Genomic DNA, 17,369 nt, shown 5'->3' with positions numbered 1-17,369 from the left:
GCGATGACTGACTGGATATCACAGCGATGGATTAGAAAGTAGTTATATTCGCCTTGGCTTGTCTAATTGACGTTTTATTGCACCAAAGTATAATTTCTTGGTATTGTGATCGTGTCTATATGAAAATAGATCATTTATAGAAACAAGATGCACAAAATTGATTTCCATTTCAGAAGAAGAATCCAGCCAGGAAATGGCATTTATTTAAAACGTATTCAAATCAGTCTAAAAAATATATAAATATTAAATTAATACAATGCAGATTTGGGAACAAAATAACACAGTGTTTTTAAATCAACACTGACAGACATCGAGCAAGTAATCCTGAAGATAAGTGAGGGACTCCTCAACATGGAGAGGTAAAGCCTGGCCGAGGTCTGCCTGGGATCTTGATAGAAAGGCCTTTACAGCTTCATGAACTGCAGGTTTGGATAGCACGTCGTCCTGCTTGTAGACCAGAGTGCCAACTCTGCCGCTTTGCTCCATAACTGAGCTGCAAAGATATCCTGCATATGACAAATGAAAAAAGTTGTGAGTAAATAAAAACTAGGCTTGTAACAGTGAATACTTATTGTTGAAATGATTCATGCAAAATTATTAATTGAAGCCATCTTTAAATGCCAAAGACTATTATATAATATACTCTAAATAAGATGATAAAACAGAGGAAATAAATACAGAATGTGTCTCACTACGCTACAGCCCACAAATAACTGTTAAAAAGCAACCAACATTTATCATATCATTTTCCCACTGCATTACGTCTGACAAGAAGGGATCTCAATGGAAAGCTATTATTGATGAAGTAGTGTTGTATGGTGCCCATATACAGTCAAAAAGCCTGAGTTTATCCACATGCCTGAAAGTATCGGCCCCATATATGCGCGTCCCAGCCACGTCTTTACCTGAGGAAGGTCTTCTGCCTCATCTGTACTTTTGCTCTACCCTAAAACTACATAGTGCACTTTTAAAGGTGGAGTCAGTAGCATTGTTTGCTGTAGCTTGTAAACACAACTTTCAAACCAGGACTTTTCCCCTAGGTAAATCCCTTCCAGAAGTACAAAATCACTGTAGAAATAAATGTGTACTGCTTGTGCCTGTGTACGTCTGCTTTTGCTGGCACAAGCTAACCATGCCTGTCCAACAGAAAAAAACTCTGCGTCCGCATGTGAAAGCCAACACAAGCTTCAACCTCGTTTTGGAATAACCTTTATCCATGTGCCTTTTTTGCCTCACTATGATTATATTTCATGTCCGTCATATTCGCCGGTTTGAATTGCGGCCAAACGCTGAATTGTATCCACTCCTAAACTTACCTGCTAAAGAATTCTATTAAAACTGGAAAATAAGTTTGGTATGAAAAAAAAAACAGACTTTATTTGTAGGCCATATTGCCAAGTCTTTAGAGGAAAGGGGGGAAAAAAACAGACAATGCCATAGAAGTTTTGTGTTGTTTTTTAGTTGAGGTTTCCCAATGGCTCCAAGCACTGTTTGCCTCGTGTCAGCAGGAAAAACTAAAATAGTCAATACAGTCGTTGAATTTAAACTTAATAGGCTCAACCTTATTACCTGTTTTAGATTTCAGTGAAAAACCGAGGAGCTAATGAAGCTGTGTATAATGACCATTGAAAATCTAATTCTGAGACAAGCAACAACATTTAATGAAAAATTTGATCCACTCTTCAACTTGACAGAATTAATGTAAGGGCATAACTATTTGAAGGTTCCTTCTATTGGTATTTAAATGTGTTAATATTGGGCTTCAAGGACAACGGCAAAACAATCCAAATTGTGGCTCCTTTGCTACTTGCAACAAACCAGCAGCTAAATTAACACACGTAAAGACGTGTGTAAATGGGGTAATGCCCAAAACCTCATGAAACAAGTGTGAAGCAGTGCAGCATGACTTTGGCAACTACAGCAGCTCCATCCTCCATCCGTTTCTTCTTCTCTTTACCACATCTCACCTTTCATTGCTTTGTTGTAGCTGAGCAGCAACATCCAGAGAAGATGGATCAACTCTTCCCACCTCTTCCACCTTTCAGTGCCGTCCTGGTAAATTCAATCAAGGCTCAATTGAATTGAACAGTCACATGTTGTTAAAAACTTTTCAATTAAGCATTTAGTCAAATGATCTGAACAATTTCTTAATTGAGAAATAAAAGACGGCAATAAGAAGAAGATGAAAACATGATACAAGAGTGATATTCACCTTTGGGTCAGGCTCCAGAGTGCAGTGCTTCAGAAAATGCAGCAAAAGATTGAGCGACATGGGCAGAGAGATTTTGAGTGGGCAAGCATAGTCCAACAGATGTTCCAACAGCTTACATCTCAGCAGTTTACTCTGCAGGCACTCCAGCAACAACATCCTGATTGTCAGAAACACATTAGTCAACAGTGACCTGACAAACTGGGGAAAGCAGCCGATTTTGCCAGTGACAACTTTCGAGGTTTTTGGGTTTCCTTTTGTCATCTGAAGGCAATAGAATGGTTAAAAATGAGGCCGTGTATATTCGCAATGCCATGTTGTCTGATCTGTTTCGATGGGAACTTAAATGGCCAATATTCAACTTTATCCCCCCCCCACCCCCTCACCTGTGTGCTCGTATGGGCACGTTGCTAATGAGCATATGGAATAGCTCCTGGGACAGTTTGGCAGAGGTGAGAGTTGGAGAGCGGTCCACCTCCAGAGCCACGGACAGCATCCTCTGGAGGATGTAGACGACTCTGCAGGCGAGTAAAAGGAGAAAGAAATGGAACATGAAGAAGACCTTTGAACACTAACAATGATGTGACCCTCACTCACAGCACATATACTAAGAAAACATTAAAATGAATTTAAAAAAAGAAGATAAATATTTGGATTTTGTATTTTATTACCTGATGTGTTCATCTTTTTCTCTGGCTGCTTCTCTACTCTCTCCATTCTCTGTTGATTTTATGATGGCTGTGAAGAGCCACTTGATGACATCCCTATAAAAACATACAAATATCGACAATATGACTTAATAAAAGATGATTTTAAAGGTAAAACATGTATACACTGTTATCCCCGTCTAACAATAAGTTATATTTTATTGCCTATGTGATGATGGAGCGAGCTTACATTTCTGTGGGATAGCTTAAATTGTGCAGCTTCCAATCAACAGATACTGGTTTAATATGTGCCACTTTGCATCTTTTATTGGGAAGGTGTTTTAATGGCATGTAGCGTTATCACGGATGTCTCTTAAGACACACAGAGGAGTTATGTCATCGCGGCGGTGTAACGGCTCAGACATTTTTCTCTGATTGGTTTAAAAAAATAAATAAATACAAACGCATCAAAGTTTAAAGCAAAACCCAAGAAAATCGTTTCTTTCCCAACATTGTGAAGAAAGACTGTTGAACAAAGAGCGTGATGCTTCGATGATGGGAAGCGCCTCTTACTTTACAGACCCCTGTTAACCAAACTCACTTGACACGAGGGAACTGCTTATCACACGACAGTGTTGCCCTCGCGATGGAGTGTTGGAGGGCAGAGGGAGAATATTTGGCCTTGAAGTCATCCTCTAAAGTTTGCACAACATACTCCAGGAGCATGCGCACAACCTCAATCCTATGTCTCTTCATGTCGTCCTGCAGAAGGAGCAAGAAGAGCAGGCAGTTCAGTGAGACTGATCAAAACAAAGATCTTTTTTGCTTGTTTTTTTTATATTGACTATATCAGCAATGCAACAATATTTTAAGAATGAAAGTGACACAGAAGAAGTCCCACTGTGATTAAAAAGACTAGAAGGCCAATTTGTGATTAATGTATCTGCAAAATAAGAGTTCAAAGTTATGTCGCCTAGCTTTGTTCTACATTTATAGATTTACCTGATTAGCCATGCATGTGGTCAATAAGTCCCAATCCCATGGAACGGTGGATTTATCAACCATGTGGTGTCTGCACACAGAAAGCAGTTTTAGTTTGAATTCAAAGGCAGTAAGGGGATCGAATGGTTAAAGGTTAGAAAATCCACTCTTCTTCATGTGTTTTCCTCACCTCTGTGTCCTCATCAGCAGACTAAAGGCCTGCACACACAGATGATGAGGACGATTTGGGTCGAGCAGAATGCCGTTTAGCAGGTGGACGGTGATATCCTTGGGAGGGTAGCAGCCCGGCTGTAGCATGTCAGAAAGGAGCTGCAAAGTGCCCTCTGGGTAGTTCTCATCAATGGTGCTGTAAACCAGGCTCAGGCTCTGACGACACAGCAACTTTGGAGTTCTCACTCCTTCTTCTTCCTCAGCCGTCTAAACAAAGAAAAGAAAAGAAAAGAAAAAGACATGCAGCCCATTCAGCCTAGCATCCTTCTATCCTCTCAAAAGCCACCTGTTGACTAGTGTTGCGCTTAAACACCCAATGAATGCATCTGGTTTGTCCAAAGTAATGGCAATGTCCACATCAAATACATTTTTATTAAACTTTCATATTTCATAATTAACGAGTGTGACAGAAAGATGCAAGTATAAAACTCTAGAGCAGTGATTCCCAAAGTGTGTTTGTTGATTGGTGGATCATTGGGTTTTAATGCAATGCCCTAGGCTTCCAAATATCGAATTTCACAAATGATGAAATAGACAGATTTTTAAGTTTGCGAATAGCTGAGAATAGTTTTATAAATGTGTCTCACCAGGGTTTGAGCTGGTCCGGACATTACATTCCTGAGTGTGACTGGACACACAAAATGCCTGTCGTCACTGCTGGCTGCCCTGAAGTCCTCATCAAATCTGCTCTCTGCGTTTACGCGTCCTCCATCAGTCTCTTCCTGCCAAATATAAGACACTGGGCTATCAACGTTCAGATCCTGTTCATATTGCCAGCTCCCAGATCTGCTATCCATGTTATCAGTGTTAGGCAAAGTCAAAAGAGGTTCATAAGGGATGCTCCAGCCCTGGAGGTCAGAACTGTTTGACGCCTCGTTAGCATTCACTTCCCATTCAGACATGTTCTCAGCTGGTGTATAACTAGAGGTCGGCGTTGCGTCAACTCCGCTCTTGAAGTTCAGAGGTTGGTGACTTGTTTTGGGCAGACAGTTGAGGTCAGTAGTCTCAGAAAGGTTCAGTCTGGTCGAAGGAGAGCGGAGGGGTGAGTGATTAGAGGGAACACTTTGTGCAGAGTCCCCTTTATGGGATATCAGCGTTGTGGTATCAGAGGAGAGGACCTGACTTTGAAAGTGACCGTGTGTCTTTTTAACAGATGAAAAAGGGAGTGATGGAAAGGGAATAAGCACATCTGAGCAAAGGTCATCCCTTGCGTCTTCAAAAGTGCTGATCTCTCTCAGAAAAGTCCCTACGGAAAAGTCCGTAGGGCTCTGGACATGCTGAGACACTTCAGCATGTAACAGCTTGTGAGTAAATTCACCAGGAATTTGTTTTTTTCTGACAGGAGAATGAACAGTCTGAGAAAGCAAATTGTCCAGTCGAGGTTCTGTGTGGAGACTATTTGATGCAGAAGTTGTCCTCAGATCATTGCTGCACTCTGGTGTTTCACTGGTATCACCTTGTTGAATAGAGTTCAGTGACATTTGCATAGGCTCTTTGGTAAGGGATACAGAACGACTTGACATCTTCAGGTCTGTGACGTGAGTTTCAAGAAAAGGCAGCCGTTCTAATTGTATAGCTGGCATGCAGGGATTTTCTTTGGTGGTCTGCTTTTGGTGGCTTTGAGAACCCAAACATCTTTGCCTCTGCTTGAGGTTCAAACGGTCTTCCTGTAGAGCAGTTGAGTCACTTGAAGGGCTCTTCTCTTTGTTGCAATTGTGTTTGTTTAAAGAAGGAATTTCATTTTTACTCTCTTTCTTTATTTGATGGTTGTCCACAGGCGAAATGTCTGTCTTCTCTTTCGTCAAAATAGCTATCTTGCTCTCAGTCAGGTCCACCAATGCCATGGCAGTGGAATTTTTTCTTTTGTGCAGCTTCAGGTCTGGAAGAGTCCATCTTGGATCTTTGAGATTTATATAACCCTGGATAGGAAAAAACAGACAAAAAAATATATTAACTTCTACTAAAAAAAGCAAGTAATGGTCACATTTGTCTTCATTCATTTATAGAAAGTTATGTATATAGGTGGATGGAAAACTGAAAAACACTGTATTGTAAATATGATGGCTCTGAAGGTGGACAGTGATATTCTACCAAAGCTTTCATCTGGGGATGTTTTGGGGATATTTGTGAAAAATGACACAAATCATATTATTATAATATTTTCATATTATATTACACGATAGTTGAATAGATGGAGAGGGGGTCGGACTCAATAACTTTTATTTCCTCCTTTCACTCCTTTAAAGACATGCAACTTCTAACCTTTTTTTGTTTTCTTCTGAATCATACTTTCCACTGTTTGTAATTATATCTGTTTTTTGATCTGTTATTTATTATTATTACTATTTTTTGTGTTCATTAATAAAACAAAATAAAAAATGATGCAAATTAATGGGTAGAACTGCTTCATCAACTGATGATTCAGACTGTAATAACAGTCTCAACAACACAACCGTAAACAAATGAATCCCAACATAAAACCTATTTGAAATGTTTAATTTGTTTGACTTGTTTTGCATTTAAACAACACAAACATGTGAAGGGAGGTAGGGAAATGACTAACTAACAATCCCCAGTTAGCAGCAATGTAAGCTAATGTTATCACTTACAAATGTTAAAAAAAGAAAAAGAAAAGAGGGACATAAACAGGGACATTTAAGGGTAAATAGTTTGACTAACCATCTCATAATGAACAATTAAACTGGTCATAATAGTAACACTTGTAATATAACTACCAACATAGGTTAACATCTTACATTTTGTTCAATTTAATCAATCGATTTGTATTTAATATAACTGATAAAGCACATGTTGGTCTAAACTTCTGTCACTTTGGCTCTTGGGGTAAGCACTTGAGAGTGTTGTGTGTTTTACCACAGGGACAGATAGTATCATTTAGGAGCAGCTGATCACACACTTGTTCATTGTGTGCTCTATGTGTAAGTTTTGTTTTATGATAGTGCAGACTGTAGACTGTAGTGATGAGGGTGCAGACTGTAGTGATGAGGGTGCAGACTGTAGTGATGAGGGTGCAGACTGTAGACTGTAGTGATGAGGGTGCAGACTGTAGTGATGAGGGTGTAGACTGTAGTGATGAGGGTGCAGACTGTAGTGATGAGGGTGCAGACTGTAGACTGTAGTGATGAGGGTGTAGACTGTAGTGATGAGGGTGTAGACTGTAGTGATGAGGGTGTAGACTGTAGTGATGAGGGTGTAGACTGTAGTGATGAGGGTGCAGACTGTAGTGATGAGGGTGCAGACTGTAGACTGTAGTGATGAGGGTGTAGACTGTAGTGATGAGGGTGTAGACTGTAGTGATGAGGGTGCAGACTTACTGTTGGGACGTCTACTCGCAGCGCAGTGAGCGGCAGAGGCTCTGCTTTAGTCATGAAGTGACTGTAACAGCCTACTATCTCCACATCTGAGTCCTCTTCAGCATCGTCATTGTCGGAGCTGAGAACGATCACATCACCCATGTCTCTTCTTTCATTAAAAAAAAAAAAAAAAACCAGACGAGATTCAGGTCAAATCATGCTAGTTCACTAAAATACATTTTTTGTTGTTGCAGAAACGTTGCCTCGGTGCTACAGCAAAACAGGTAAGGTTAGCAGGCAAGTCCCTGTCAAATATTGTTAACAAACACATGGCAGATGCATTTGGCAGGTAAGTAATCCTTTGGACTTTGACATGTCCGCAAAGAGAGAGAGCCAGTCACCGTGCCATCATCACGCACAGGGCTCAGAGCTCGTCAATTTAAAAATACACCAGTTACATCCGGATAGCAACAAGCAATATGACGTCCAGACGGTTTGTCGTTGAGTGAAACTGAGCGAGCGTATCTGTTGAAAGGAAAGTGACATTTCCTCATTGTTGTTGTTTTTTTTTTGGTTTTTTTGTCATGTTTTCTTCTGTAGTGTGGTAGATCCCGCCTAACTGGACACCACATCGCCACCTACTGCACTGGAGTGAAATGGCGCTGCTTCTTCTTCTTCTTCCTCTTTTAGTTTAATGGCGGGTTACAAACATATCTAAAAGAGGTGTATACCGCCACCTACTGTACCGGAGTATGTAGCTTGAGTTTATACTTCTCTATTTAATATCAAGTAAATGAAATAAAATAAAATAAAAAAGATAAATAAATTAAAAAAAACAAAAAAACCCCCAAAACATTACTAACTAAATAATGACCTAAATCCGATTATATATCTCTATATCTTTCAAAAATTGTATTACAGCTTTCTGTGTTTTCTTGATTCCTTCTCCTGTAGTTCCAAGTAATCCCTCAATACTCCATTTCCTTCCTACCTCTCTAATCTTTTTATTTAGTCTTATCCTCATTCTTCTATATTTTTTGCAATGGAACAATATGTGTTTAACGTTTTCTGTGACTCCACATTCCTCACATTCATCTGTTTCTCTTTTACCTAACAAAAACATTGTGTTATTCAACCCTGTATGGTCAAATCTCATTTTAGTTAAAATTGTCTCCTCTCTTCTATTTTTCCTATTTACTCCTTGTGTGTTTATAGATTTCTGTAAATTGTAATATTTCCTCCCATTTTTATTCCTGTCCCATCTGACTTGCCATTTCTTTGTCATTTCTTTTTTGATCAATGTCTTAATTTCGCCTTTCCCAAAAGGTACATCTATAAATTCTCCGATTTTAGAAGAAATTTTATCTGCTTTTTCATTTCCTTTAACTCCTACATGTGCAGGTACCCAACAGAATCTCACATCTATAAGAAGTTTATGTAGTCTAAACAAACTTTGATGAATTTCTAACATTAAATCTTCTCTATCCGATTTCATATTCTGGATACTATAGAGGGCATATAAGGAATCAACACAACATACTACTCTATCTGGTTTCCCTTCCTCCACCCATTGAAGTCCTATAATAATAGCTATCATTTCTGCCGTATATACTGACAACTGATCAGGTAATCTTTTACCAATATTTATTTTTATTGATGGTGTGCTTATTCCTATACCTACCCTATCCTCTTCGTCTTTAGATCCGTCTGTATATATATCTATATAATTATAATATTTATTTTTAATATACTGACTTACCAATATTCTTTTTTCATTGTCTCCCCATTTTCTTTTTAGGTCCATCAAACTCAAATCTACCTCAGTAGCCGGAAACATCCAAATAGGAATATTACTGATAGGAGTAGGAGATGTAATGCATATATTTTCAATCTTATATTCCTTTACTTTTTCTATTATTTCCCAACCAAATCCATTACCGTTAAAAGAATTATATTCCCAACAATCTTTTATTACACTTTTAGCAGGATTTAGAAATTGTCCTTTAAAATGTGTAAACTTGGCTCAGGTAAGGATCAAGCTTGTTACAAAAAGAGAGGAAAAACTGAATCGTTCTGCTTGAGCACATTGAAACAACAGCAGTGACTGGCTTCATACACGTCCTTGCAGTTATTGCAAAAGTGAAGTGGCTCGCTCAAGTCAAGCAAAGCAGATTAAACAATTGAAAGACAGATGTGTTTATTATTTGCTGAGGCTGAAGATGCACACACACATCTTTCGATATACAGTGACTTTCTGTACTCCCTTTAGTCACCACTGGAGAGCACTCATGTTGTTGAAAACATTTTGACAGTTGTTCAATGTGTGTGACGGATGGTGTTTTGCATCTGTCACATCTGTGCATCTTCTACCTAAAAAGTCCTAAAAGTCATCTCAGAAAAGAACTAACAAAGAAAAAACAGAATAGTTCTTAATTGGATGAAATAGCCTGGAGTTTTTGCATCCTTACCTTATGCTATAGTAAATGTAATGTACTCTTTTTTCTTGTATGCAGAAGGCTGAGATATATCATCTGAACATAAACTCTTACTCCAATGAGCTGTCTTTAGCCTTAACCCCATGGACTGTTATTTTGTAATTCATTGGAGGGGTCTGGACTGAAACAAACTCTGATAATGACATTAAAAAGAAAATGTCAGGGTCAAAGGGCTGCAGGAATTGGATGTGTATTTGATGACACATTACACATGTGTCGCACAGCTCACTAACTTCCTTGTTATGATCCCAGATTAGATCTTACAGTGTGTTCATGGTGCATGCCATTGTTAAAAGCTGCTTCCTACCAAGCAGAGCTGTAACACATACTGCAAACAGTATTTACTCTGGTGTGTTGAGTTGATAAAAAAATAATTGTAATAAGTACATTGCTTAAACTGAACACTGAACTGTAGTCAGTTTATACAGGCTTTTTTTTGTCATTGTGCCATTTTATAAAGTTTAATTTTGTAGTCATAGTTTTCAAATGCAGTGCTGAGGACAGCAGATATTCCAATACACAAGAAAGTATTGTTGGTCATGTTTGTTTGTTTTTCAAAGAGAAGTACATTACCTGCCCCTACATCACCTTGTCATTGTAATTTAATGGAAAGAGCTCGTACCAATGTCTTCATCATTTACTCTGTCAGAGATGTCACACAGGCTGTGTCATCAAAACAGCCTCCTGACACCTCTTACTGTAAGTAATCTGAAGACTATTATGTTGGTGGTGGGAGTGAATAATGTCATTTTGTGTATATAGTGATAAAGCATGCACCAGTATGTTTTAAAATAATTAAGCACTTAGTGTTAAAATGCAAAAGACTCTGGAGCACACCTTTTGAATTAGAATATTTCTGATAAAAGTCGTTATAAGTCTCAAGTTATAAAATGGGTTACAGAGTTGGACTCACAAAAGTGATTAATGCCAAGTAAATACTGCAAGTATGTGCGTATTAAGTACACAGTTCCAAAGGATACACTTTAAGAACAAAAAAATATAACAATGTCAAACTTAATTCATCAGAAGAGCTGGTCCGAGTTCAATTAGACAGCAAGGGACGGAACGTTTCGAATCCTTGACGAACGTCCAAACCCTCCTGCCCATACATGGACACATTGGATTGAAGGTTGAAATACTTTAACAGCAAGAGAGCACGTAGGCTGTGTAGTTTCCCATTTTAAAGGTAAACAAAAGACTTTTTTGTCAACCAGTTATGTCTGAAATGGAGCCAGCTGGCTTTGGATAGAAGTGTGTAGAGATGTTTGATAAGAGCTGAACCTTCTCTAAATTTTGCCTTGTCTGTATAAATGTGGGCCCCAAAACAACCTTTAATGTAGCAGTTCAATCTGCCTTTATTCAAATGTTCATAAACCTGAATGACATTTTTTATTTTATTTTTACAAACCCTTATAGAATAAACTTTACTTAAGGCTATACTCAAATGAAACCAGCATGATGAATTATCAAGAAAAACCCAACATCAAGGAAAGACAACATTTAAGAAAGTTAAGTGAGGTGACTGCTAGCTCATGGGCTAACTGCAGCTATAGCCTCAGCTATAACTAAAGTTAACGGCTTGTAAGCCCAGAGTTTATTCTTACTCTGCCCCAAGCAAGACTTAACCAGAGCAAACGAAAATGTCTTTTTTATAAACGTATGTTCTTCTTATTCAGTTATGCATGATCATTTACTATGTAGCGGTACAAAAATGGACCCCAAGGTAAGTAAAATAAGCTGTATAGGTCTGTTATCGTACAACAGTTGTCAAATTCCAGGTTTTCACATGTGCAGCAACCTTTCTTTTTCTTAATTTTCTTGTTACACTTGTGCATTATCTTGTGAACACCTAACATGCCATATCACCAAATAACTACTCATCCAAATCATACATGTAGACACACCCCCTTTCCTTCAAACCTACTGTCGATAGACATATTTATATACATGCATACAACCACACATAAGGCATCCTTCACATCCTTTTACCTTAGATGAATAATCACTTCTGTGAACATATTAGTATTTTGCAATACAATAGACTAGTGCAAATAAAAGTTAAATAAATAAAGATAAATAAACGAAATAAAATTCAAAATATTAAGAGGTGACTAGAGCATAGTCAATACCTGTATCCATGGGGCCCATTTTACTTCAAATAATTAGTATATACTGTAAGGCATAAATACTCTGGACAAAAGAAAATAAGTGCTTGTAATATTTTCCTTTTCTTTTAGCTGTATTAGCTGAAAAGGATGTGGAGACCCTCAAGGATACTTACCTGAGGCAAGCAGCATTGCATGCTGGGAGCAGTTGATTCTTGAACAATGATTTTTGAGAATTTTGAATTGTAAGTCTTATCTTAGAGAGTCAGACATACAACAAGCAAAATCAGCAAATGGATCGATTTGGCACAAGGCATAAAAACTTACCACACATGAAGAAGCATGTATAATCCATTTCACGGAAATGACAATAATAACTGTCCAGGTGTCAAGGTTTTCTAAGGACACACAGTATACACACTGTTATTGTGCAACATCATACCTGAAGGGAAAAGGCACACAAGAGCTATAAAATCATCAGTCAGTATGAGGACAAGTAGTTTTAGTCTAAGAAGAAAAGGCAAGCACAGAGAAGGAAGACAGCTATCTGTGTTTACTGAGGAGCTGCATGAGTGAGAGACAACCCTGTTTATCCCTTCTTGTCTCAGCCAGACAGCCTGGGCTCTCTGTGACACTGATAGAGGAGTCAGCCAACACTTTCCCACTGCAGAAGTAAGACTGCAGTGACTGCTATCACCACAGCAAAAAATGAATAACATTCAAAAGGTATCTTCTTGGGGGGGGAAACACTGTCTTAATTGGCTTGAGTGTTAAATCAACATCATTAACATTGTCTGACAGACTGCTTTGATGCATAACTCATCAAAGGTGAATAATTGTGAAATACTGAAGGAACTGCATTCTGTGGCCATAGAGTCACCGTTCAGTTTTTTGAAGAAAAACATTTCAAACTGTCATTGAGTTAGGGTCACGTGTAAATATAAGATTATGTGTGATCAAAAAATCAAACTCACACCAGCAGTAACCTTTCTGATTGTGATGACAATCTTTACATAAGCTCATTCATTTTTTTTTTTTTAAATGAACTGATTATCTTGCCTGTCAGTCGAGGTTAATTAGATACTGTTCTCATTAACCTTTGAAGACGTGGTTGCATTGAAGACAGCCTGAAAATAACTGACTAAAATAAACATTTATTTTCTGTCTACGTTGGACAGACACAGCATGTCAGTATTTAATCTAAAGTATGAATTTGAAGCTTTTCCATCCAGCATGTCGCCCTTGAGCACCATCCTGAAACCAAAACAAACCATATGAAGACTCTGCTCTCCTTCAGCGTTACTTGAAAATGTAATTTCCAATCCTGGTCCAGAAACAAATCCTGACCGCAGAGGTACTGTGGACTAGTTCTCTATGACCGACAATATGAAGATGACATGACATTGACGAGCTGAAAATAAAAACAATGACAAAATGTATGTTTTTTCCCCCCGTTAACCAGACATGGTGAAAATTAAATGTTAGTGGTGGGATGTCACATAATGCCAGTAGGGGATATTTATGTTTTTGTGTCTACTTTGTCAGTCACAATCACAAAACAGATGAGTGTGAGATCATGTGTGAGACTTGAGAGTTGTTTCCTCTCACACTGCCACAGCAACACTAAATAATGTCCAAATCAATATTGGTATTAAAACATAAAGTAGTCCTAATACTTCAGTAATTTTCTTAATTACTTTTTAGTAGTAACTGTAATTAGTTACTTGTTGTTGGTAGCATACCCAAAATTGTTCATAACACATTTTAAGAATTTTAATGCGAAGCAAAAACCTCTGAGGCTAAAAAAAAAGCCAATGAGGAATTCTCAAAAAATGCAGTTCCTCGAGTGTCCACTTGAGGCTAGTTCCAATTGTGAGAAAATATGAAAATGCAATTCTTTGAGACAATATAAACAAGTTTCCATTTTTGGTTTTTATATCTTATTTATTTGATGCATGAAAACATGTTGGTAAATACATTAGATACCATCCATCCATTTTCTGCCGCTTATCCGGGGCCAGGTCGCGGGGGCAGCAGTCTAAGCAGAGACACCCAGACTTCCCTCACCCCAGACACCTCCTCCAGCTCTTCCGGTGGGACCCCGAGGCGTTCCCAAGCCAGCCGAGAGACATAGTCTCTCCAAAGTGTCCTGGGTCTACCCCGAGGCCTCCTCCCAGAAGGACATGCCCGGAACACCACATTAGATACTACCTACCTAATTCTACCACAGCTCGTCAAATTAGCTGTGTTGTTGCATTGTGTGACAGGTGGTTGCAGCTAGATGTCTGCTAGCTTTCACTTCTGTTAACTGCCAGTCACGTAAGTTGACCTTTTTTTGGCCTGGTTTGTATGATTATGCCTTCTGGTGAGTTTTTATGCTGCTGTCAGTCACATGGTGTACAGTTTATTGTAGTAAATGGCCATTCAAGACTGGGGTCTATAAGTACTAGTCTCTTTATATGTGGAGTCTGCTCTTTCGACTAAGTTAAACCAGGACTCCATGTTCTTCATTTTTATCAGCTCCAGCTACAACCACAAATAAAATCTTATTGCGTTGGAAACAACATGACTAACAACCTCTGTTCTATGGACACTTCTGTTTTGAAAAGACAACGTATAAGAATTTTTTAATCAATTTAAAAATTAAGAAGGGAAATCCCTATTTGGTTGAGCTTCCCAACCCAAAGACACCTGATTGTGAGGTAGCCAGACACTTTTGATTATGAGTAATATGAGGCTATAGAGGTGAAGAATCTACTGTTTATTTGCCTTATTTTTTAAGAGTGTCAGACATTTTTAATGTAAGATATCAATATGAAAAAAAACTTCTATTAACCACATACAATAAAAAGTCAGTATTTAAAATGAGCTGTATAGTATAAGCTTCAAGTAGCATCAAAAGAGATAGACTCATGGGCTATAAACCCTATACTTCCATTCAAAAAATAAAACCCATTTTTACATCAGATGACAAGGTCAGGGTTAATCCTGTTGAAGGTTTGTTTTGCCAGGATCACAGCTGATTTTGGACATGGATGCTGGTGAGTAGTACATTCCTGTGGTCTGCTGTAATTATGAATAAAGGGACTGTTGCTCTAAAGCCACATATCGCTGCCACAGAGCAGCAGGAATAGCGTAAGAGCTTAGAAAAAAACGAAACCAAAAAAAAGCACACCAGATGGTCAGGGCAAAGAGTCCTGTCTCACAGAAATGTAACGTGTAAAGAGAAGTGTCAGAAGAGACAGGAGGACGGAGATAAAGGGGTAAAGAGAAACAACATCATCCAGAAAGAACAATATGTCAGCTGTCACCAAAAGAGCATTGAAGGGACAGCGAAAAAAAGGTCTGACAAAATGACCAGAGATAGGTCAGAAGAGGACACTGTTTGAAAATTACCCAACAACCACGTCTTCCATTTCCTTGTTTTGCTGTCCACATCCATGTCATGCTCTAAAGCTGTTTACACCATGCCTGCCACACATCTTGCTTCACATTGCCATCAGATTCAGGACTGTGCCACTCACCTGCTGCCTCTTCAGACTGTGGAGCAGCACAGAACCGCTAACAAGGTTACTTGACTGGCAGAGCGTGCCAGGTCCAGAGACAGAGGAGGCTGATGGTGGATCAGAGCCCAGTGACTCACCCTGAAATCTGTGACCCCAGGGGGTGATGGGTGTCACAACAGGATGCCTCACCAGACAGCTATATACTGGGGCTAAAGAATCTAATGGATGTTGTGTCAGAAAACTGAAGCTATTTTGGCCTCTAAGGAGAGAAAAAGTACGTCGTGTACAATTTTAAGATGCCTCATTCAGCCAAATTAACTCTCAGGAATCTTCTTCTTTTTTTATTATTCCTTATGTTTACTATTAGTATTTTATTTTATTCAGATACTTGTTATTTTAGCCTTATTTTGCATGTTAACTGTTTTTTGCCTCCTGATTGTTATACTGCAAATCTAATGCAAAAGATGAAAACTAATGCTCTTAAAATAAGGTTAATACAAAATGGTTTGTGTCACAAATGCTAACCATTCCCTCGCACCCTTGGATTTGTGATCTTTAGGAGATTTTAAATTGATACATTAGAACTGCTTATATTGTAAAAAGTTATTACAAATAGTACAAATTGTGCTTTTTCTTTTCTTCAACATGCTGCATTAGAGAGAGCAGCATTCCAGTTGTGTTCCAGCAAGAAACACTTGCGATTAATGAACAGATGTTTTCTGTGATAACAGAAAAGCACAGTTTTATTATTCAGGCTGCAGCAAAGATAACGTGGAACGACATTAACGTAACAATTCAGAATAAATGCTCAGTGAGCTCTTGGCCTCAATGCAAGATTCAGAGTGTAACCTTGAATACACACACTTCACTTTTAGAAGCAGAGATGAGAACAGCGGAGTGAGAAAAGTGGTATATTCTGGAGGAGAGATAAGAGATAGCAAGACTTGTTTGGTGGTAAATTACTTTCTCTTTCACAGCTTAAACTTAAAGACAGGGATTTGGTAGACCATAGCTTTATTTGAAGTCACGCCATTAAACCTACTTTGTATGACTCACACACAATGATATTTGTTATCAGGTGGGAAAAGGTGCACAGAGAACAACCTAATGATCAACATCAGCAAAACCAAGGAACTGATCATTGATTTTAGAAAACAAGGACACAAGAAACATCCTGATCTGCAACAGTTGAGAGGAGGTGGAGCAGGTGGACAAATCAAAGTTTCGAAGAAACAGCACATTCTTAAGTAAGTGGAGGAGCTCAAATTCACATCCAAAACGTTGGTCAACTTCTCAAGAGAAAGAGCTAAAAGGCATCCCGACTAGAAACATCACTAGCTGTCCTGGACATGGTGACGTGGCCCAGGACAGCAGGGCTGTGCATTAAATTATTAAAACCTCACACAACATCATTGCCACCTGTGAGCCTATCATCATTGATGACAATTAGTTCAGGTGCCTGAGTGCAGCCCAAAGGATATTAATAGGAAATACCTATTCCAGCCAAATCCTCACTGCCGCCTGGGAGGAGATCCAGAAGTATTCACTGCTGTACCACCAGACTGCAGAGCAGCTTTTTCCCCTCCAGCAGCAACAAATTTAGTTGAAATCTTAAGCCTTGACAAGAGTCAAAACAGAGTCAGGATTACAAAGGGGCTTCCTTGAGGGGTCTTCTTATTAAGAGTTTGCTGTAGGAGGGTACTGAACAAACGTGTGTATTCACATTTATGCATCCATCTAATATTCCAACATTCTTATCAGTACATTCAGGAGACGCTAAGACAACAACGACTCAAAAAAAACAATGATGAACTGTTGCAATATTTATTTTGATTATTTCCATGCCATTCCATTAAATTATAAAAAGACCAAATCTACAGC

General features: G+C 38.6%; 1 protein-coding gene across 1 annotated transcript; it reads right to left on the bottom strand.

Moving 5' to 3' along the window:
* Nucleotides 1-176: 176 nt before the first annotated feature.
* Nucleotides 177-8,054, bottom strand: simc1 (SUMO interacting motifs containing 1). The gene is made up of 10 exons (XM_079352538.1): nucleotides 7,404-8,054; nucleotides 4,656-5,987; nucleotides 4,028-4,275; nucleotides 3,859-3,928; nucleotides 3,458-3,618; nucleotides 2,881-2,973; nucleotides 2,596-2,727; nucleotides 2,213-2,369; nucleotides 1,968-2,052; nucleotides 177-506 (listed from the first exon to the last, which is right to left on the bottom strand). The coding sequence occupies exons 1-10, from the start codon at nucleotides 7,542-7,544 to the stop codon at nucleotides 295-297; spliced, it is 2,631 nt and encodes an 876-aa protein (XP_079208664.1). The 5' UTR covers nucleotides 7,545-8,054; the 3' UTR covers nucleotides 177-294.
* Between the last annotated feature and the right edge of the window lie 9,315 nt (nucleotides 8,055-17,369).

This window comes from Symphodus melops (assembly GCF_947650265.1).
Source record: "Symphodus melops genome assembly, chromosome: 9".
In the NCBI taxonomy this organism is placed as follows: Eukaryota; Metazoa; Chordata; class Actinopteri; order Labriformes; family Labridae; genus Symphodus; species Symphodus melops.
Note: the sequence above shows the minus strand (reverse complement) of the source record. Positions and strands in the feature narration are given on the sequence as shown.

Bases quoted from the DNA above. Each gene is read 5' to 3' on its own strand.
- simc1 (XM_079352538.1), bottom strand. From the start codon at position 7,544: ATGGGTGATGTGATCGTTCTCAGCTCCGACAATGACGATGCTGAAGAG. The intron at 3,929-4,027 runs GTGAGGAAAACA...TTCTGTGTGCAG, and splicing joins CTGCTGATGAGGACACAGAG to ACACCACATGGTTGATAAAT. The intron at 2,974-3,457 runs GTGAGTTTGGTT...ATGTTTTTATAG, and splicing joins AAGCAGTTCCCTCGTGTCAA to GGATGTCATCAAGTGGCTCT.